The 22,257-nt window shown below is 36.9% G+C and overlaps 1 protein-coding gene and 1 pseudogene across 2 annotated transcripts in view; both read right to left on the bottom strand.

The window, feature by feature from the left end:
• LOC306864601 (F-box/LRR-repeat protein 7) overlaps window positions 1-12,181 on the bottom strand; it is a 39,155-nt gene extending 26,974 nt beyond the window's left edge. Inside the window, exons 1-2 of the mRNA XM_079408714.1 lie at window positions 11,929-12,181; window positions 2,987-3,076 (exon numbers count right to left, since the gene is read on the bottom strand). Of these exons, the coding sequence (XP_079264840.1) occupies window positions 2,987-3,076; window positions 11,929-11,965 (127 nt within the window). The 5' untranslated portion in view covers window positions 11,966-12,181. The remainder of the gene's footprint in view (window positions 1-2,986; window positions 3,077-11,928) is intronic.
• Window positions 12,182-15,225: 3,044 nt separating this feature from the next.
• LOC306865004 (mediator of RNA polymerase II transcription subunit 1-like) lies at window positions 15,226-21,884 on the bottom strand (annotated as a pseudogene). Its single transcript has 16 exons — window positions 21,855-21,884; window positions 21,086-21,161; window positions 20,934-20,988; window positions 20,011-20,143; window positions 19,908-19,936; window positions 19,785-19,857; window positions 19,335-19,409; window positions 19,180-19,253; window positions 19,035-19,100; window positions 17,685-17,795; window positions 17,262-17,404; window positions 17,110-17,207; window positions 16,669-16,963; window positions 16,450-16,551; window positions 16,161-16,263; window positions 15,226-15,382 (listed from the first exon to the last, which is right to left on the bottom strand). The product of its transcript is annotated as a mediator of RNA polymerase II transcription subunit 1-like (transcript).
• Window positions 21,885-22,257: the final 373 nt, after the last annotated feature.

Raw genomic sequence — 22,257 nt, 5'->3', positions numbered from 1 at the left:
GTTTGTGGCATATCCATTCTTGGAGAAAGCACACATGGCCAAACAGTCTCCTGACTGATAATATGAAATATCCTGACATTTCAGACACACTCGCATGTGTTTGTTATTCTGTGGAAAGCACCGTCCCACACAAGTGGATTCCATCCTTCCCTGAAGGCATAAATATAGAGGGATTCAAGGTCTTTACATTGTGTGTGAGTGTTTGTGTATATAGATTCACCAAAGACAACAAAAGATACTTTACCATAAATGAGAATGATTATAGGCTCTAACTGAAGAATTTTACTGCTAAATTAATTTATTCTGAGCTAAATATTCAGGATATTTGTTTTCGATACGCTACATAATAATACAATTAAATATAAAAAAAAAAAAATTAAATCTTTTTTTTTTTTTTGCTAATGTGATTAATGCTTAAACAGGAAAATAAGCTCAGTTTTGATTTCATGTTGACTTTTTTTGATGACACCCATCTTTTTACAACCTAATCAAAGTTCCACCCTTTTTTATCTTCTTGAATATTCACTTGTAAAATCTTCACATGCGAATGCTGCTTCATGTTGACTTTAAACAGCGGCTAGTTCCTTAGCAACTATACCTTAGTTCCCTCTCTGGCTCCCTATCATGTATAAAGGCCAGTGCCGTGTGCGTAACATTTCAACTTTTTTTATGTGATCACATTATTTCTTTGTTAAGTTTAGGGGACAAGAGTTTCCAAGTTTTTCACACAGCTTAAACATCTAATCATAGCTTTTAATATTGACTTTAACCTCATTTTAATTTCCCTCATGTTTAAGTTACCCTCACTGAACCACAGCTTTACACGCACACTATGTCGCCCTCGTTAATGCCAGGCGTTGCTTAGTGAAATGTTTGTTGATATTCATTATTCCACCTGTCTGAGCCAAGAAACTGTGAAATACTACGACTACAACCATAATCACGGGTCGCACTCTATTAGCACCTGGCTCGCTCTGTTTCACACACACCAGATGCCCCATTTGGGGACAATATGGAGTTGGACCCGACTTCCCTGGCATGAAGCTCGAGTAGGGTGGGTACAACAGCGAAACAAGAACAGTGCCAACCTGGAAAACAGCTTTCCAGGGAGCTGTGGTGCAGCCCAACCACATACTGACTTTAAAACTAAATGTCAGATTTAAGCACGCATCTCAACGCAGTATGAAAATAAAAACAGATTCATGTAAATTAGTCTAAATGCCTGCAAACACACTCTTTAAAAAACCTGTAAGGAACCTCCTGTACTCAAGAGGGCGATAGAGTCCCTTTCAAATGTGTGTGCTCTTAAAACACATGATACATGATATTATTACGGTAGGTATTTAAATTTAGCTTACTGAACCTTAACTAGCTATGAACATGTCAATAGTTTTATTAACTTTATAAACATGTTGATAGTTTAACTAATAATAATAGACCGGTTAACTAACTTTAACTAGCTACAAACATGAAGGCAGAATAACTAACTTTAACTGTCATTTTGTTGACAGTTGAACTTTAATCTTAATAAATTGACATTTGCATTATTTTATTTAGCTTAACAACAGTTCACTAGCTATAAACAGGTCGAAAGTTTAACTAAATTAATAGTTTAATTAACTTAAATATAAACTATATACAAGAAAACAGTTAAGCTAACTTTTACTTGCTTTATAGTCTTGTTGACAGTTGAACTAATTTCACAAGCTATAAACATGTTGAAAGTTTAACTAAATGTAGACAGTTTAACTTTAACTAGCTATAAAAACAAGACCGTTTGACTAACCTTAACTAGCTATAAACATGTAAACAGTTTAATTAACTTAATTAGCTGTAAAAAATAAAAACAGTTTATCTCATTTCACTAGCTACAAACATGTCAAAAGTTTAACTACCTTAGCTAGTAAAATAAGTTAACAGCTAGGTATGAACTTCTAACTTTAACTACATGTATCTATAAACTTGGTGACAGTTGAAGAAACGTTAACTATTGACCTAGCTATGTTGACAGTAACGTGCTCAGCACTTTTCTTTTCTAATTGATATGTAAATGAGAACAGACCGTAGATGAAGACGGTTTATGCACTGCATTATCAGTCAGTCTCTGACACGTTTTGTAATGCTATGACGTGTGAAATCAAGCTTGAGCTTGGAGTAAATTGTGTAAAGCATTATATAGTCCAGAGACAAAAACACGTTGCATAAACGTTTCGTCAACATACGTATGCGGTTGGCGGCGAGATGATGGTGGAGCTCAGTTCTCAGACGGAGATCCCACGCCACAGTAAAAATATTTACAAGCTTTTTGCAGACAAGATTTACGCTAATGAAACTAAAAAGGCTATGGAGCCAATAAATGAACGAGTTTGTTTAAACATGCACTGATAAATATAACAACACGGATCAAATAGTTAGCCGTAATGGAAAGGAACACAAAAGGAACGCCGTAATCGTTAGTCCTATCATGTTACAAAACAACAGTGAAGTAATCTAATATGTGGAATATATCTGCGGGGGAGGTCCTGTAGAACATGAGAAGCTATGATGCATAAGCCAAGCGAAACTGGGATTAACAGATTTACTGTCTTTTTTATTAGCTGTTTTTACAGTACAGCACAGGGATGCAAAGGGTGTAATCCACACCACCCTAATGTAACAACATCTCAGTGATGTTTTCCTAATTTCAAGAGAGCCTCTAAGAAAAACAGCCACACACGCTCTGCGGTCCTGCAGCTAATATCCAGATATTAACCTGCCCTGGGGATTTTTCCTCTCCGCTCGCTCACAAGACAAACGGCCCACGAGTTCGCTCTGATGGGAATGTCAAGTTTGTTTTCAATTTCCAGGTTATCCTACGAGCACATGAGTTCGCTCCTAAAAGTTAAGCATTTCATAAAGAGAGAGAGAGAGAGAGAGAGGGCAGAAAGGAAGGGCGAATGGGAGTTAAGCAGGCATTTTGGCTCATAATGAAGACCAGATGGTTTACCTTCACTGGTAGCCACATTCTTGGGAGCTTTGGTGGGCGTATGATCAGTGCTGGAGCTCACATCGGAGGAGATACTGGAGCTACCCTTGCCTGGGACAGAAGGGAAGAAGGAAATAACATTTTGTGAATACAGTGTTGTCGAGCTCATACTTGACTGTGTGCATTCGAGATCTGTACGGTCAGCTCCATCGGCCAGCTGGTGTGCAGTTTCACAGAAGGGTGGGGTGCAACGATTCCCACTGTAAGTCAATATTATAACAGATGCAATAAAAGTACGATCGGACATTTTGGCCCCATCACTTATTCACTTGCTGAACCATTACCGAAAGCAAGGAAACTCCTCTTGTTCCAAATCCAAAGTGAGGTCTGAGGTTTTCATGATTAAAGATTTCGAGAGGAACTCATTACTCAGTGCTCATCAGGAACGCACTGAAGCTGAGCAAAACCCTTCGGTTTACATCTTCCTGCCAAGACAATATCCGTGACTGGAACAATAGATGGAAGAAATTACTTTAGTATCTCCAACACTGCCAGAGTTTGCAGTTTCGCTAAGATCCTCCAAGACTGATTTATCTATACATTAGGACATATTTGGCCACTGTGCAAGAGAAAGAGCGGAGACCATTCATGACAGCTTGGGGTTTTTTAAGAGGGCGAATAAGTTCAATAGTTGTACATTAGTTCAAATGTGTGGATCTGAATGTTGGATTGGTGTTGTAATAAAAGTGTGGTCATTCACAGCCTGGAACGGAGATACAGACATAAATCAACAACACTACCACCACCCTTAAGATTATGGTTCCCTATTCGCAGGAACAAGCCAGTGTTAAGTGCCTGAACTGCATGAATTTCCATGTTGGCTGGCACGAGTAAGTGCTTGTTTGGTGCCGGCCTAGCTGGTATAGACCATCATAGCCATGCTATTCACCAGCAAAACTCAACCCCTTGTTGTGTTCACAAACTGATCGAAATATTGCTGCATGCAAAGTTTTGAAACGTGGACGTTACAACTTTTGTCTTGGGGTCAAACCGACTGTCCCATAGGTTTACACCAACTTGCCACTCGAGTCAGTTAAATAACAGAAAGCCTTGTCAAACACATAAATATGTCTTCTGAATCATCCAAGGCAAATCCACTGCTTTTTGGATCTTAATTACTAGACTGTTGCAGCACTGAAAATAATTGTGAGTTGGTGAACCAGACATAAAAAAACGCAAAGTACAAATAGCAATAAATACTACTTGCACCAAGTACAAATACTGTGAGATATACACCTTAGTGTGCAAATAATCACTCCAAGTATTCATTTAGCGTCTGTGCTCATTTTGAACATATGTGTCAAACTGATTCCTAAAACAATAGAAATAATAAAAATAGAAGGGTATTATTCAATTTGTCACATGTTTTATATATATATTTAGGTTCTGACAAGCTACAGTAGTGGATTTCTGTTTTTACATGAGTCTTTAATATTTTTCATATTGCCAATTTTTGGCAAATTGCATTGATTCCAACATAGTTCAATGATTCTGTGTTTCCTGAAATCATAATTCAAACATACATTTCCAAACAGCTTCTCAATTTTTTGTGGTTGAATTACAACCCTCGATCTGGGGTTAGAAGTGTAGTTTCTTGTTAGTAAACGTGAACTTCACGCTCTTGAGCAAACTAAGCAAGCCAACATGCAGTACAATCTATATCTTTCATTATATATCGTCATTGTCAGGCAGAAACCTCACATTTTGACATTTTTTTCATCAGTCAATGCTGTTTCGTCACTCTATTTATCTGTCTGTCAGTTTTACAGATATTTATCCTATGAAAAGTATTAAAAAGATCTTGTGACTATCAGAAAACCTCATCTCCACCCTGCCTCCATCTTGAATGACCACACAGTACCACACAGTTTGGAGATGGCTTGTGCTTGTTTGTGATGCATGGACATTAAATAACTGGTTGCTTAAATGAATACAGTGTTTTCTTTACTCAAGAAACACTTTGTCTGTAAAGGCTGTTTTGTGTATTTTGAGGAGAGGAGAAGAATGTCTAAGTCTAGCAATTGCTGTCAAACCTTTCCATAGCACTTCATCTTTTTAACATGAGATTTTGTCTAAATGTATTCAACGACAGGAAAACTGAGCACCCACACAGCTACAAGACACTGTGTAACCTGTAAGCTGATAAAAACATAATGCAGTGCACTTACTGACTTACTTAAAACACAGGGATTTTCTCAATTCCTCAAAAGTAGTGAGTCATGCAAGGTTTCCATCCAAAAGTAACAATATATGCAAATTTAAGAGTGCACATTTTCGAAATGAGCACTAGTACTTCTAGTTTGCTATTTACACCAATAATCTGACATTAATTCAGTCTTGAACAGATTAATACGCAGAAGTTATTAGACGAGCGAGATGTCATTATTAAACCAATGGATGTGGGACCTACTTGCTATGATTTCTAGTAATAGTCATGACTAGCTAGTTAACTTCTTCAATAATGAATTGTGTTATGGTAGTTAAAGCTGCAGTCCGTAAGTTTTACCTCTTTGTCGCCATCTCTGTTTGAAACCTGCAATTGCAGTTATTTGCACAATTATCTTCATTACGTGGGTTGTAATGCTCCAGCACAGATGAAACTAATGTTTTGAGGTGTATGTGTGGCTGTCAGTCACTGCACCGGTGTGGTTACTGTACTAGGAATCACAGATTCTAGCCTACATCTTGGATTATATGACCCAAATATATATTAAGTAAGTAACAATCTGCCACTTTTGTTCTGACCAACTGAGGAAAAACATTACAATAAATCGCGCTACCAATAGTGATTAAATCTTAAAACGGTGATATGGTTAGCTCATATCACATCAAACCGTGCAAATTATTAATATTGTTACACTGGATCATTTTTAACCAAAAAAAGTTACAGACTGTAGCTTTAAGCAGTGGGTTTTGCACGGAAAGCACACCCCAGCTTAGCCTTTCCGGTAAAACCAATTTTAATTGCATAATGTGATGAATATCAGACTCATTCTTAGCCATATTTCATTTGACAACATTAAGCAAGCCATTAAGAAGTTGAAGTCCTTGGATAAGCTCTAGCTTTCTGTAGCAGAAGATGTGAGTGTGTGTGTTAATTTGGCAGGGTTGGTTTATGGCACGTCATCCTCTGTCAGGTCATAAACGTGAACCACAAGCAGCTCCATGCGAGCAGAGCACAGCCTTCATCCTACAAACACCGTTCCCTCTGTACACAAGTTTCTCTTAACACACATGCACACAGGAATAAACACACTCTCTAACGCTCTTTTCACACATATAAAGAGGTCACCGAGTTGCTGTATTGTTGGTCGTTGCGAATCGCTTTGTGTGTGAACGCCCCTTTACATGTTGCCAACATACATCCACCCTGGAAAGCTGTTGTGTGAAGGTCTTTCAAACAAGCTGTCAGATTACCGCTGATGCATTGAATGACTCAATGAACTCTTATCACCTCGGTCACGACGGAAAAGCAGCAGAATAACGTGAGCTGCACTGAACGCAGCGTGACGACGTGTTGCAGTGACATCAGTGAGCCAGAACATCTGCTTCATGTGACTCATCCGTCAAGTGGACCCCATGTGCTTTGCACGCCTTGAATTACGACCAGATACAGGCGCTGTTATTATGATGTTGCTAGGCAAAGCTTTCACAAAGCTTAAAGTCTTCAGTTTAATCAAAATGGATGATGAAACTGTATTACTTTGCTGTTAAAAGAGACACAGCAGTGTTCTTACTCAGAATCAAGAGCTAAAACCACAGATATTTGCTGAAAGATCTGCTTTTATACTGTTTTACAGGCAATTTTATCAACTCAGTACCGAAAAATTATGTATGGCATACAAACGGGGCCTAAAATGTATAAAGTATGATATGATATACGATATGATGACAGATTTGCAATTTCAGCACAAAGATTAATGCAGAGATTGGTCATTCTCAAAATGTTGATTTTAAGACTTTAATATTTTAAGAAAGCTTGTTTATTCAAATGATGTATAAATCCTAATTTCAAAAAATGTACCTTCATGACTGGTTATGTGGTCCAGTGTGTGTGTGTATTTATATATATATATATATATATATATATATATATATATATATATATATATGTCCTGTACACTATCTCAGTTTCCAAAAAGTATTAAAACTCTCAGTTCCATTGACTTTATCAGGCATTTACACTTATTTTACAATTATTTCATAACTATTTTATTTTATAAATTGAAGATTTAGTAGCCATAGTAACACTAGTTGCAAATTCTCATATAATATTTTCAGTATCATCTCAAAACACACTGAGCAAATTAAAATCAGTACAATATAATTTTTTTAAATCAAAATCTTTCATTTAAACAATAAACAGTGATTTAAATGAACCTTTATAATAAAAAAAAAACGCACAATTGTTGGACCTTGCACTAATGCTCAACCCTGTAAAACAAACAAACAATAAATAAATGCAAAACAATGTAGGGCCAAACCATTTCATATTTTTTATTAAAATATTTTATATACTGTTCATTAAGTTAAGACGAGATATTTTTCATGACTAATGTAATGCATGATTCTCACCGTATTTTGAGAATGACCCACCTAATTTGTGTGAACAAGTTATGAACATTCATCATTTACCAAAATTGTATCTGTAGTCTTTAAATATGCAGATGAGAATGCTACAAGACAACTTCCAGTGGGCGAGAGAGAACACATTAAAGTTTACAAGATCCGTCACCTGATAGATACAGTGAGATTCAGCTGAAACGGCAACTAGCAACCAACAGTACAGCAATTTAATAATTCTCAGTGTAATCGTCCTTTAAGACTACCAGATCATTGATTTGAGATCCGTCTTTGCGTTTGGACGGGTGCTGAACTTGAACTGAACTCTGACCTGTAAAAATGACGGCTGGAAAATCCAAAAGTCTCAACTTTCTCCTACTAAACTAGGAAGAAAAGAGCTCTGCTTCACTCCGAAAATAAATCTGAATCATTAAGCTGTCAGTCGCTTGCCATCCCGAGCACAGCCATTTCCCATCACGTAAAGGGAGAAATGACAAAGGAGATTTCCTTCGAATTTTCACAAACGGCCCATCACTCATGGCCTGAGTGGCCAGTCCTGCTTTTGATCCAATGACCCTAATCCATAAGTCATATTAGAGCTCTTTTCCTCCATGATGGAAATTTCAAATCCTCCTAAGTATTCCAGATGGAGACTAAATGAAAAGGACTGTCCTAAGCACACATTCCCACATTTGCCTTGATTTATACCCATTCACAGACAATACAGGCTCTGCATTTATAAAAGACAATCTGCCCAGTGGCACAAAACACATATGGACACGAATGCAAAGCAAAATATCAAAGTAGCATCTGCAAACAAACGATGGTAATAGTACAGCTGATTTTATCCAAATCATTTTTGGATGCCACATAGTTTATGGCTTTTAAAAGAATAATTCACCCAAAAATGCAGCTAACGCGCAGATTTGGTCTTCTCCAGATGTTAACTGATGGACTGGAGTGGTGTGGATTATTGTGATGTTTTTATCAGCTGTTTGGACTCTCATTCTGACGGCACCCATTCACTGCAGAGCATCCATTGCTGAGACACTGATGCAGAGACACATTTCTACAAACCTGATGAAGAAACAAACTCATCTACATATCAGATGGCCTGAGGGTGAACACATTTTAGGGGGAAGCTTGTTTTTACTGTTTTACAGCAAAATATTGTTTGGAATGGCTGTATTTGGGTTATAATATATCATAGTTGTGCCATGTCCATGTCCTTCTCCAGGTGTGTTTCAGTGGTCAAAGATCAGTGGAGGCTCACTACTTCAGGCCTTTCTTAAGGATATGTAATTATCCTAAATGACAGGGATACATATTCATCTGCTGATTCCAGAGGGTGATGGTGAGGGAGTTTAATGAACATGTCGCTTGACTCTCCCACTGAGCTGAAATCACCATGAGCTGCTGCAGAAACTGAGTTTTCAAAAGAGCCAAGGCTGAACGGAGACATAATTGTTTTCTGGTCTGGAAAACAACTTCTCAAAAGCTTTCATATGTTTCCTGTCCTGTGCTTATGCAAAACACAAGGAGAATTTTGCCAGGCCTGAAGAGAAATTCAAAATCGGGGTCAAACTTAAGAACAGTTTGCAGACTCCCAGATGCATAAGGCATATCTGTGCATTTCATATGCAGTAAAAAGTGTTACAGAGCCAGAATGATATCGGTTAAGCAATATCATCTTGACATTTGTGCTGTTGCACTAATACCTTATGACATTCTGTACAGTTGCAGGAAACAGATATTGTGTTTAAACAGTTCAGTGAGCAAGAAGTTCATTTTGAGTAAAAATGTAGCCAGTTGTACTAGCATAAATATGATCTGTTTAACAAAAATACTTTGCACCTGCTTAGATCATAGTGGTCTGAAAAAAAAACCCCACTGTGTATTTGAACTCATATTTCTGTCATTTATGGAAGCCTGTTTCTGGCACTGGTGGAATCAAAAGGGTTATTTTATTTTATTTTTCTCACAATTGCAAGTTTATTTCTCACAATTCAGACTTTTTTCACAGAATTGTGAGTTTATCTCTCTCAAGTACGAGAAAAAATCTGAATCGGGAGATATAAACTCACAATTCTGACTTTTTATTCCACAATTCTGATGTTTATTTCTCGCAATTATTACTTTTTTATCTTCTCTGAATTGTTTGTCTTTATGTTTCACAATTCTGAGTTCATATCTCACTAATTTGTGTTTACATTTCACAATTTAACATTTCTCAGAATTGCCAGATAATAATGCACAATTGCAAGTTTATAAATCAAAACTGTGAGATAAAAACACATTTCAGAGGAAAAAAGTCAGAATTGCAAGTGCATAACTTTCAATTGTGAGAAAGTCAGAATTGTGAGATGAAAAAGTAACAAATTACTTTTTTATCAAATTACGTTTCCATAGTAACTGCTTCACACTCTTTAAAAAAAACAAGCGTGTTGAAGGCACACACATGTGTAGAGGGAGCATAGAGACGCAGTTGTAGATCCATTAACTGGTGGTCTATTACAATTAGAGAGACACAGCACAGGTGCTGATCTCAGTTAAAACAAGAGATTTATTCAATTTATATACAGCTTGAGTTGTTAGGGTTATGGTGAGGTAATCAGACATCCTGCACACTAAATCAATCCACAAGTGGTGACACAGTGATGACCGCTTCTGATCAAATCACACAAGACTAATATAAATGGCAGATGTAAACAAAGCCAGAGAGAGCTGACTTTGAGCAGTTTCACACACCCACAAGTGTTGAGTTTTACTCAAAACTACATAAAGTACACACATCTGCACAGCTCCATTATACAGGGGTGGAGGAGCTCAAGACTGTTTGTAAAGATCAGCTGTTACTTCTGGGATCAGAACTGCACAAACACTATTCTGTGGTTACACACATGATTACTGTTACCAAACATGATTCTCGATTATTCCCTTTATTTCCCATGATTAGGAAGACTACAATACCTGGAAAAAGTTATCTGTTTGCATTTCCATTCGTCCCAGTAGTAGAAGCTTATTTGCTTCATGGGCACTCAGAATATGTGTCATGATCACTTGTCAAAAGCAGCAGATGCTAACCCAGGCATTAACTAAACCATACAAATATTATTTCAAATAAATAAAATGTTTAAAAAACAAACTTATTTAATTTCAGCTAGTTGCCAAGGAAACATTTCTCAGTTTCATTTAGCTTAACTTGATGTATTAAAATCTAAAAACTAAATTATAGAAACTACATAGACATCAAAAATCGAATAAAAAAAGGCAAAAAACAACAAAATTACTAAAGCTTTATCTAATATGCCAGATGAAAGATCTAAGATGAAAACAGAATATATTAAATAAAAAAGGGTTCAAAATATGAAATAAAACTAGCAGTGCTACTAACTGTACAAAAATCCTTAACAGAAAGATGTTAGCAATTTAAAATAAGAGTCTTGTTGGAAGAACCAAGTTTTGGCTTCAAAAACTGTAAAAGTAGGGTACTACAAAGTTTCATTATTAAATAGACTTAAATCCAAGACAACTGGCAAAGGAGGGAATGCCTTGTTCGTGTTGTATCTGTCACAGAGGTGTTATTGCATGTATTAACCACACTGTAAAAAAACAAAGTTAACTTAAAATTAAGTGACCACGCCCACCGCAACTAGAAAGATACAGACCACACCCACTACACACACACAAAAAGTTTAGCAACTTAAAATTATGGCAACCAGCTTCAGCAGATTTTTGAGTTTTCTCAATTTGTTATTTTAAGTTTATAAAACAAAAAGTTGAGAATATCCTACAAAAATAAATTGAGAGAACTCAAAAATCTGCTGAAGCTGGTTGCCTTAATTTTAAGTTGCTAAACTTTTTTTTAGTGTAGTGGGTGTGGTCTGTATCTTTCTAGTTGAAGTGGGCGTGGTCGATATATTGTTGTGGGCGTGGTTTACTATCGATTGACGCACGTTTTCCAGGCAACCACGCCCCCAAAAACACCCAACTGGAAGAAATAGGCTATTTTCTGCTGTTTTACAGCGCCTTACAGAGACAAGTGCTCTCAGGATGAGTTTTGTTTTAATAGCCTACCTTTATGAGTGTTACTAAAATCAGCCTACTTTATCTTCAACAGCACGATTTCGCTCTTAGTGCACCTTAGGCTACCATTTATTCGTGAATACTTTACAAATATTTAAAACCAACAAAGCTGCCCAAAACAAACATTTCCACATCATCAGAACTCTTCCAGGCAGCTCCGTATCATTATTCCGACAACTAAAAGTCCACGCCAGTTACTAAAAAGCAGCATTTGTACTGAAAGTGAAGTGTTTTAGGTGTTGGAGATCACGTACCTTCACTTCCACACTGTTTGCCATTGTTCGCACCCATCCTGAAGAACACATAGTCTCTCCTCACGATAGCAAACCTAAAGCAGTGAGATCACACGAAATAAGTCCTCATGCGCACAAAATATAGCTCCATTCTGGGAACAGACAGCGTCTTCTTTATAACGGAAAGCAGAACGAGCAGAAGCTGAGAAAATGAGCATTATTGTAGAGAAGCTGCGAGAAACTGACCATGAACTCACTTGCACTGCGAGGGGCTGGACCATCTTTAAAGAGACCCTCCTGAGCATCCAGCAACCACACACTCTCTCTATAGTGTTTCGGGCATAGGAAATAATAAAAGCCTATAGATACGCAAGTAGCACTCGAGACTTGTTTTTAAGACCAAATAAAGAAAATGACACAATATGCCGATGTTATGCATAAATGTCTTAGCAATGTTTTAAAGTTTAAGAATGCAACTTCCAATAAATCTCATTATTTTTCATGACTTTTTTTTCAAGACTTTCGACACAAATTTTAGACCTTTTTGAATGCCTGATGAATGCCTTTGCTTTATTATATGTGAACCTGGACCACAAAACCAGTGGTCCAGGTTCACATATAATAAAGCAGTCATAAGGGTCAATTTTATGAAATTGAGGTTTATACATAATCTGAATAATTAATCTTTCCATTGATGTATGGATCGGACAATATTTGTCTGAGATACAACTATTTGAAAATCTGGAATCTGAGGGTGCAAAAAAATCTAAATATTGAGAAAATCTCCTTTAAAGTTGTTCAAATGAAGTTCTTAGCAATGCATATTACTAATCAAAAATTAAGTTTTGATATATTTATGTTAGGAAATTTACTAAATATCTTCATGGAACATGATCTTTACTTAATATCCTAATGATTTTTGCCATAAAAGAGAAATGTATAATTTTGACCCATACAATGTATTGTTGGCTAAATATACCTGTGCTACTGATGACTGCTCCTGTGCTCCAGGGACACATGTGCTTTGCGGTCATCAAGGTTCTGCCACGTGAGAACTCGTGGGAAACTGACTTCATGTTCACTGAAATCTGATGAAAATGCATTGCCAGAATGGTTTAGAAGAGTAAAATTAGTAGTTCTGTGAGAATGTAGTCCAAGTTGAAAGACAATAATCCAATAGACAAAGACATGCAGATGCATCTGCGAGCACGTTTGTCACTTTATAAACTATTTGGATTAATAAACTGAATTGAGTATTGCTGCATTTCAGAATTGTGTTATACTCGAGGGGCCATTAATAAAATAATATATTAATATCAGTGGCACAACATGTTTCCTTTTGAACCAAGCTAGTCTGCATCCTTACTGTGTGTTCTATTGTTAGTTAGGCTTCCTGTGCAGAATAAAGCCATTTGGGACTATTAACGGAAGCCTTTTACTCTGAACAAAACAGGAATCATACACAAGGGTTTTCTAGTCTAGGAATTACTTCCATGAAACTCCCATCAATTAGTAAACGCCTGTGACCTTTATGTTGTAGCGACAACACAGAGTTCCTTATTGTTTGCAAGTGCTGAGTGTTTTTGTGCTGGTGGCCCTGAATGGGTGGACACATCAACATCTCTCTCTTTATCAAGGTGAATAGACTCATGCTGAAGATCTTACGACTTCATTCTGGGACTAATGACATGTTCGGACCACACAGTTTTATAAAGATCTTTCTAAATACCAAATGGCTGTTGTTAATTATGGATTAATTTATTTTCCATCTATCAAACAGCAGAGTTTGTAAATCATGCTGAGTTGCACAAAAGTTATTTTTCTTGAAACAGAGTTTGAGAGAACTTTTAGCGTCTACTTTTGACTGGTCTGTTTGGCTTGCATGGTACCAATCAGCGGTCTGTTGGCTGTCTGGACTGAGGTCAAATGCCAAGCCAGAGAAAGCCTTTACAGCCAAACGCTCTGCAACCTAAGAACGCTATCTACTTCCTGTCTCTGGGGCTCTACTGATGCAGGCTGGCACACACAGACACACATGTGCAGATGTGATAGCAAAACAACAGGAAGAAAGCCTTGAGCCAGCTGCTCAAAATGTGGTTTGGAAAATGGCTGTGAAACCTGAGATTTGGAGAGAACTTTAAAACCTCAGATGTTGCAACTTCAGTATCTGACCTTTAGTCATATTAAAGCTTTCTTCCTTTTGGAGGATGGGGTTCAAATCATTAAAGTCAACAAAAAACATCCAGTTTTGAAGAGAAATTTGACCAGAAGCAGAAAGCCAGGTTCATGCTTCAGGCTCCCCAAAGTTAGCATTTGTAGTAATGCATCAGTTATTATTGCTGCAACTTTTATTAATAGCTTTATACCCTTATAACAGTAACATAACATAACATAAAAAAAAAAAAAAAACCTGTCACAATGTGTCAGTCATCACATCACATGTTGGGGGTAATGCATTACAAATAAAGAGAGTTATGAAATCAGATTACTTTTTCAAGTAACTAGTAATGTAATGCATTACATTATTAGGACACTTATTTGAGTTGTCAATGTATTAACTGAACTTGGATGCTTTGCATGTGCTTCACATTATCATACGGAGAAGTTCCTTGAAGCTACATGTATTAATTGTTTTATTTTATACAATTAGATTAATTCACTGTGCAGCTCAAGCATTGAAATGACAATAACATCTATGGACCACACCGTACAAGCAGATTTAAATTGTAGGAATGAGTTAACAGATAAAATAGGCTCTTTTGCTGGAAAACCACAGGGAGAATCTAAAGCATTATTTTGCCAAGCGCAAATACTTGCCAAAGCGGATTTTTACACATTAATTTTGGACCCTGACAGAAATACTAAGGGTGTCCCATAGACAACCACTAGCCAGCTGCTTTAAAAATGCTGCATTTTGCAGTTTGTTTAGTAATAAAGACTATTCTGTGATTCAGTGAATAATGAAACAAGTATTTTTTCCTCTTTAAAATAAATGCAACAAGTGCATGATCAATCATGCACAATATGACCAGGAACAGCTCTGATTTCTTGTAGTCAGATAAAATCGCTTTCTATAAGCTTTTAAGATAACACTTATTTTTAGGTTAATTTTTTATTTAATGATTTATTTAAGATTAGTCTAAAATAGTGCAAGAAATCTCTTAAAACTCTCTGTAGTAAAATCTCTCGTCGCACTAGAGAAGCTCTGCAGAAAGTCCACTGGTTGCATCTGTATTCACATTATCAGCCGCTGGGTCAGCAACAGACATAAGATAGTAGCCTGGAGGAGGAGAAGCCATGCTGTCATCCTCAGCGGCCTCAAGGGAGACGGAGGCAGAAGGTGCTGATGATTTCAGGAACAGACTGATCAGTGATCTCCATCAGTGCAGAAGAGGACTCTGGGTCGGCTGCAGGTAAGGAGGGAGGTGCCACTTTCCTGCGTATGGCCCTCATCGTGATGGGAATGGACATGCATCTGGACAGAAAATCAAATGGGTGAAGGATGATTCATGAACAGAGGGAGTTTCCAGAGAACAACCAGCAGTCTGGGACAAGGCTCGCTTTGAATCATTAACAATTTCTGGGCATTTTGGGGTAAAAATCTGCAGAATATCTGAGAGAACATAAAATCTGAGAGCACTACACACTTACAGGAAGGTGAAAGCTAAATATTTAGTAAACATGGAAGGTCTGGACTCTGCAAACAGGAGTGTGCTTAAATTCTGTGGAAATCTGCAGGGCTTTCAGAGGGTTACGTCGGTCCATAACCTCTTTTTATTTAAAGGGATAGCTCACAGATAAAACTGCCATCATGTTCACCTTCAAGTTGTTTCAAACCCAAGACTTTTGTTAAAAAAAAAGTTCCTTTTTGTTCAAACTTGTTCAAAGTTTTTCAGAGGCACTATGATCAGTGCACAATGTTTGTATGTGAAAAAAGCCCAAAATAAATCTGCTTATATAAAGTGCCCATGTCTCTTCAGAAGACCTGGATTAAACAATTCATTTGGATTTCCTTTACGACGTTAAAGTTTTGGCTGAATTGACTTTCAACTGAGGAACGGAAATCTCTTTGAAATATCTTCATTTGTTTCTCAAACGTCTTATGAATCTAGATTAAATTTTCATTTTTGCATGAACTAACCCTTTAAGGTTTGAGTTTGTTGTTGATATGGTTAACAGAATAGTTATCAAATGCAAAAATTACATCCTAAGTAGTGAGCATGTGCAATAGTGATGCAAGATGTTGGACGCACCGCATAAGGACCCTGGATATGTAGTTGTCCAATTTATGATCCACAAAATCAGGCATCAGAAGTCTGCAGCTCATCTGATGCAAGTCCACCACCGTCACCTGAACTAGCACAGAAAATTACATTTTCATATTGTACATATGCTGACTAGCTTCCACAGCATTCCAGATGTGCCAAAATATGATGCAAAACATTTCAGACAGCATGCAATGAATTTGCTTAATAGTGAATGTGAAGCATAATCTGCTGCACATAATGCATATTTTTTAATATAGTGTGTAATGGTCCTTACGAACAGCCAGGTGGATGTTATCATCGAGGCTGAATGTAACAGAAAGGCAGTGGTCCGATTCTGGAAGGATCTCACATCTCAGGTCATACAGCAAGCCAGCATCTACAGTTTATGAAAAGTGAGATGGCAAAAGCTCCATCTTAAATTACGGCAATTGAGTCAGAGAATGTGCTGCCAGTCTACTGCCAGCTGAATGCATGAATAAGCTGTATTAATAACCTATGTGGTGGCTGTGGTCACTGAAGCAGCTTGCCAGCAGGACATTGATGGCAGACTGATGGCGAAGGAGATCCAGTAAGGCAGGGACGTGGCCGGGGTGCGTGAAGGGGACTGTGTGAATTAAGGCTCCTTTCCAGGACTCTCGGCCCCATTCGGCCCCAGGGAACACATAACTGTGGTACTCGGAGACAGGCAATGGCCGAGAAACATTAAAGACAGTAACCAAGGTAAATAAGACCGAAACAGAGAGGAGCAAGTTAATGAACGTCTGCTTTTGCGTTCCCAAAATAAACATCTAGCAGCAAAGAATGACAAGTACAGTTCAAATAATGTACAGTAGCTAGTAATGAAACAAACAAAACTTTTGATTATCCCGTAATCTCTCATTGCACTATATGTAATTATCATGGGAAACATAGTTGTTTACATGACTTCACAGACCACAACAAACTGAACCCCTTCGGTCCAGGAGCTCTTGGTCTTCATGAGAAGTTGAGGTAGAGGCTCCACCTGCTGGGGTTTCTCAGCTATAACTCGATCTGAGTAATGTTTAGAGACCGGTTACTTGGCATCGGTACATGATATAGTTCAACCATAATGTCTCAACGTATGATGCACGCTGCCCATTTTGTCTATGAAGGAAATAAGCACGGGTAACGGCGGCTGTAGTTCTAGAAGAAAGGTGGCAGGGAGCAATTCAGAGCAGGATTCAGTGAGCGGCTGAAACACTGGAAACCTACAGCACAGAAGAAAAAAAGAAGAAGATTTAATCTTGGCTGGTATAATAAGGGTCAGAAAAATCAATATTGCACCATTCATTCTTCTCTCTAGAGCTAGACTGGTGTTAAGGGGAATTGTGAAGGGTCAAAAGCATTTGTTCAGGGCACAACTGCTTCCCATTTCCTTTTCAGTCTCTATTTGAGCCTGCAACTTTTGTGTTAGCAGCACAAATCCGTCACCAACACAATTTAAAATCACAGTTTCTAAAGACTGGTATGAAACAGTCCAGTACTCACCTGAGAGAGTCGACCTGAGGTGGACAAGAGATCAGCGATTCCCTCTGCAGCTGTGAGAGGCGTCACTGCTTCCCACTGTCACCAGAGCAATCTGCCCACCACTAACCTCACCTATATTCAATACAAAACACATCAAAGCAGAAGGCTCAGGGTTATTTTAGTTAGAGACCAAAATTAAAACCACAAAAAAAAAAAAAATAATTAAATTAAATATTAACTGAAAAAATAAATATCTAGAATATAGTACTTTTTTCAACTTCTCATTTTAATGAAGTTTAACTTAATGTACTAAAATAAGTAAAACTGATGCCACTGGGTATTTTAGTTATCTGATTGGACTCAGACCTGTTTAGTAAAATGAAAAAAATATTTTTTAAATATTTTATTATATATATATATATATATATGTGTGTGTGTGTGTTCAAATGATTAATCGTGATTAATCTCATCCAAAATAAATGTTTTTGTTTGCATAATGTGTGTTCTGTGTATATTATGTATATATAAATGCACACACATACAGTATTTTGAAAAATATATACATGTATTTAAATGTCCATATTTATATCATTTATATTATAAATAAATATTATATAAACAACCTATTTTTCTGAAATATATACATGCACATATGTGTACTTACGTGCATAATAAATATACTGTACACAGCACACATGCATAGATTATGTTAACAAAAACTTATTTTGGATGCAATTAATAATTTGAACACACACACACACACACACACACTCATGTTGTTTTTTGTGGTTTATGGGGACTCTCCATAGGCGTAATGGTTTTTATACTGAACAAACTGTGTGTGCTATTGCCCTACACCAACCCTACACCTAAACTTAGCCCTCACAGGAGACTTTGTGCATTTTTAGATTTTCAAAAAAACACCATTTAGTATGTTTTTTAAGCCTTTTGAATTACGGGGACATAGGCAGTGTCCTCATAAACCACCTTCATATTGTAATACCTCTGTCATACCCATGTCATTATACACATTTGTGTCCTCATAAACCACATAAACATGCACACTCTCTCTCTCTCACACACACACACACACACACACACACGAAAATGCTGTCTTGGCAACTAACAGAAATGAAATGGCAACTAAAATTACTAAAACTGAAAGGGGGAAAAAAAAACTAATAAAATTACAATGTACAAAAAATGACTAATACTTAAACTAAAAAGTTTAAAGAAACCTTGCGAAAAAAGCCAATTCAAAAACTAACAATATTGTAACAATATATATTGTACATAATTATAAATATAATTGTAACAATATATAAATACAAAAATAGTGGATTAGAAGTTATGTGCCTACTGTTTTAATACCGGTGTCTGACAACCCCATGAGAACATCTAATGGACTAATGTAGTACTCGACTGTCATTGGAGTTCCTGTGAGGAAGGAGACATTAGAGAACAGTTTAATATTTCACATTAAACATGCTGATCTGACGCCGTTTCTCTTGCATACCCTCTTTGCCTGGCTGGACGTTCCCAATCCTACCGTTCATGAGGTCAACATGAAGAGCACTTTCTCTCAAAGACCTAGAGGAGACGTTCAGTGCATTATATGATAACAGACTTTCATCTTGAGAAACATGTATGGTGTTAGTGCTAGTTTCCCACACCTAAATGGGATATTTTGAATTGAGATCGGTTTCCAGGTGCCGAAGAGAGGCGTAGATTTTATTCTTGACATCACTGGCAGAGAACACTCATCGTTACAGAAATATACGAGCAGTATAAACCATAACCTCATAATTAGTGCTGGGCAATGATTAATCACATACAAAATTAACGCTTTTATGTACATGTGTGTGTGTGTGTACTGCATATTTTTATTATGCATTTATATAGACACAGATACAGTATATGCATAGAAAATATTTACATGTATATAATTTATATATAAATATATTTAATATATAAACAACATTTTTATTAAATGTATACATGCATGTCTGTGAATTATATATACACACACATAAATATACACAGTATAATCACATATTACAAAAACTTTTATTTTGGATGCAATTAATCACGATTAATTAATCAGATACCAGAAGGCAATACCTGTCTTCTGGGATGTTGTGAAAAAGAAGCAAGATCATCCAACTTTCGAGAGAACTCTTGAAATTTCTTCATCCTGCGGGAATACGATAACCATTTTACTCCAACTCCAACATTTTAATTCACCTCAACAACTGGAGGAGTGATGAGCTGGCCTACAAACAAAACCAAACCATGTTAATGCATTTCACAGACTCTTTTCCACAATATTATACGCACATCTTCTCACCGCAGGAGCTTCGCCGTGATGGGCCATCCTCACATCTTCCACTCTTCCCCCCGGCAGCAGCACCACCTCGATGTAAAACAGGTCTGCTGTCAGGTAGCACACCGTCTCTGTGGGGCTCATATGTGACCCCAATCTACAAAAACCAGGAGTCTGTCAGCTTAAATGAAAAGAGGCAGCTGCACAGAGGGAACAGCAATGAAATCTGAAACTCATCCAAGGTTTTAAAATATTGACAAAGTATTAAATTGTGAGGAACGCAAAAAAGGATGTCTATGTCAATACACAGTCTGAAAAAATACTAAAATACTGAAACTTCTGATGAACGATTAGTTCAGCACAGCTTTAAAGGCGTAGTTTATGTCAGCTGCACTGCGCAGAAATGCAAAAATAATGACTGTGTTCAAACAGGTTTTCCAGGATAATCCACACTTTTTCTATTGGTTGTACAAGTTAGTTCTGACTTCATCTCCAGGTAGACAGCTTAAAGTCCCAATGTAACAATTAACGACAGATCTTTTCTTTTGTATGGTGAAGTACGTCCCAGTGTTTGTCGTTTGTTTTTTTAACACCATGCCAGCAACTGTGGTGATTTTTGGGCGAGACAAAATAAATAAAATCCATTTAAAAAAATAAAAACAAAAACAAACCACAACTACTTTAAAATTATACTTGGTTTAACATTGTTAAATTGCACAAACAAAATGTAGGACAAAGACTTGATTCAATCCATTAGTTGTTGGATAGCTATGATTAAAAATTACAAGCTCAATAAAAAAACACACTGAATCATGCATGGATCAAGCATTCACAAAAAGATGAATAACATGCATTTAGAAAATAGATTAATTTTCATTTTGTGCATAAAAAAAAATATTGAATATCGCAATCTAAGTGCAATATCTGTGTGTAGGAAAAGTTCAAACCCTCTTTGCTTGGCAATCATCTCTAGTCTGGACACCATTGCCGTCAAGGAAGACACTACAGACAAAACACATACCACCATGAAATATAAGAGAGAGAAAAACACATTTTATTCACAGAACTGTGTTAGAGTTGAATTCAAGGACATCCTCACCATTGAGCGCCTCGTTGATCTTCTGAAGACATTGTGCGATTGGCTCACAGACTCTGCCGTCTCCTTTTGTTTTCTCCTATAAAGAAAAATACTCCTCACCTGCTTGTTTCACCACAACAATACTGTGTTGAAATGCTGAAAGCACTGAGGAATGATGTTCTGAGACAAAAATATAACCCCAAGCATATCCTGCAGTGACTTTCCAACCAACACACATCTTTGTAAAAAAATCGTAGTGTTTCAGAAAGGCGGGCCATAGAGGAGCAACAATACTGTACAGTATGTGGAAAATAATGTGTTTTTGAACCTTTAACCGCATTGCATTACACCAAATACACAGAATAATGTTCTTTTTAGCAACGTCATATGACCCCTTTAATCAGCTTTCTGGAGAGTGACCTGCTGTTTGCATATTATTCTGGCACTGATTTATGCAATCCGCAACGGTCTTAAGCTACACATCTGGAATAGATTTGGAAGCTTGTGCACGCACATCATGGCAAGAATCTGAGGCTGATGTCTGTGAGACTTAAGTTTGGACTTAAGGTGCAATAATTGACCCAGACTTGACCTCTTCCATATGGGTTGATGTGCAATGTGGATTTAAGTAGTATAAACAATGCGTGTCATTTACTCAGCCTCATGTCATTCCACACCTGTATAACAGTCTTTCCTTCGTGGAAAACAAAAAAGAGATTTTTATAAGAATGTCAAAGCTGTTCATGTATTTCAGACTCTTTTGCACAATATTATAAGCACATCGTCTCACCACAGGAGCTTTGCTCTCGTCTTGTATCATACTTATATAAAAATACAACGAATAATATATTCCATTTGTTTTTATCAACATGAAGTGCATTAAATATTATATTACGTCAAGGTTTCCCCAAGGTTTGGGAAGGAACTGCAGGGGGATTATGAGTTTAATGAAAAGCTAATAATTAAAATGTTAAATTAAAACAAATAATGAATCAAAATAAAACGCTGAGAAAAAAAACAAAAACGTAGGCCTACGTGCATGTGACCATAATCAACATCAGAGAACCATGAACATGCAAATGTGGTACTTCATTATTAAGATAAATATTTTAAAATCTCATGGTACTTCAAATTAAAACATATTAGGAGAAAGAGCATCAGATGACAAAAAAGTTGGTGAATTTGCGCATTTT

This window comes from Barbus barbus (genome assembly GCF_936440315.1).
Source record: "Barbus barbus genome assembly, chromosome: 46".
In the NCBI taxonomy this organism is placed as follows: domain Eukaryota; kingdom Metazoa; phylum Chordata; class Actinopteri; order Cypriniformes; family Cyprinidae; genus Barbus; species Barbus barbus.
Note: the sequence above shows the minus strand (reverse complement) of the source record. Positions and strands in the feature narration are given on the sequence as shown.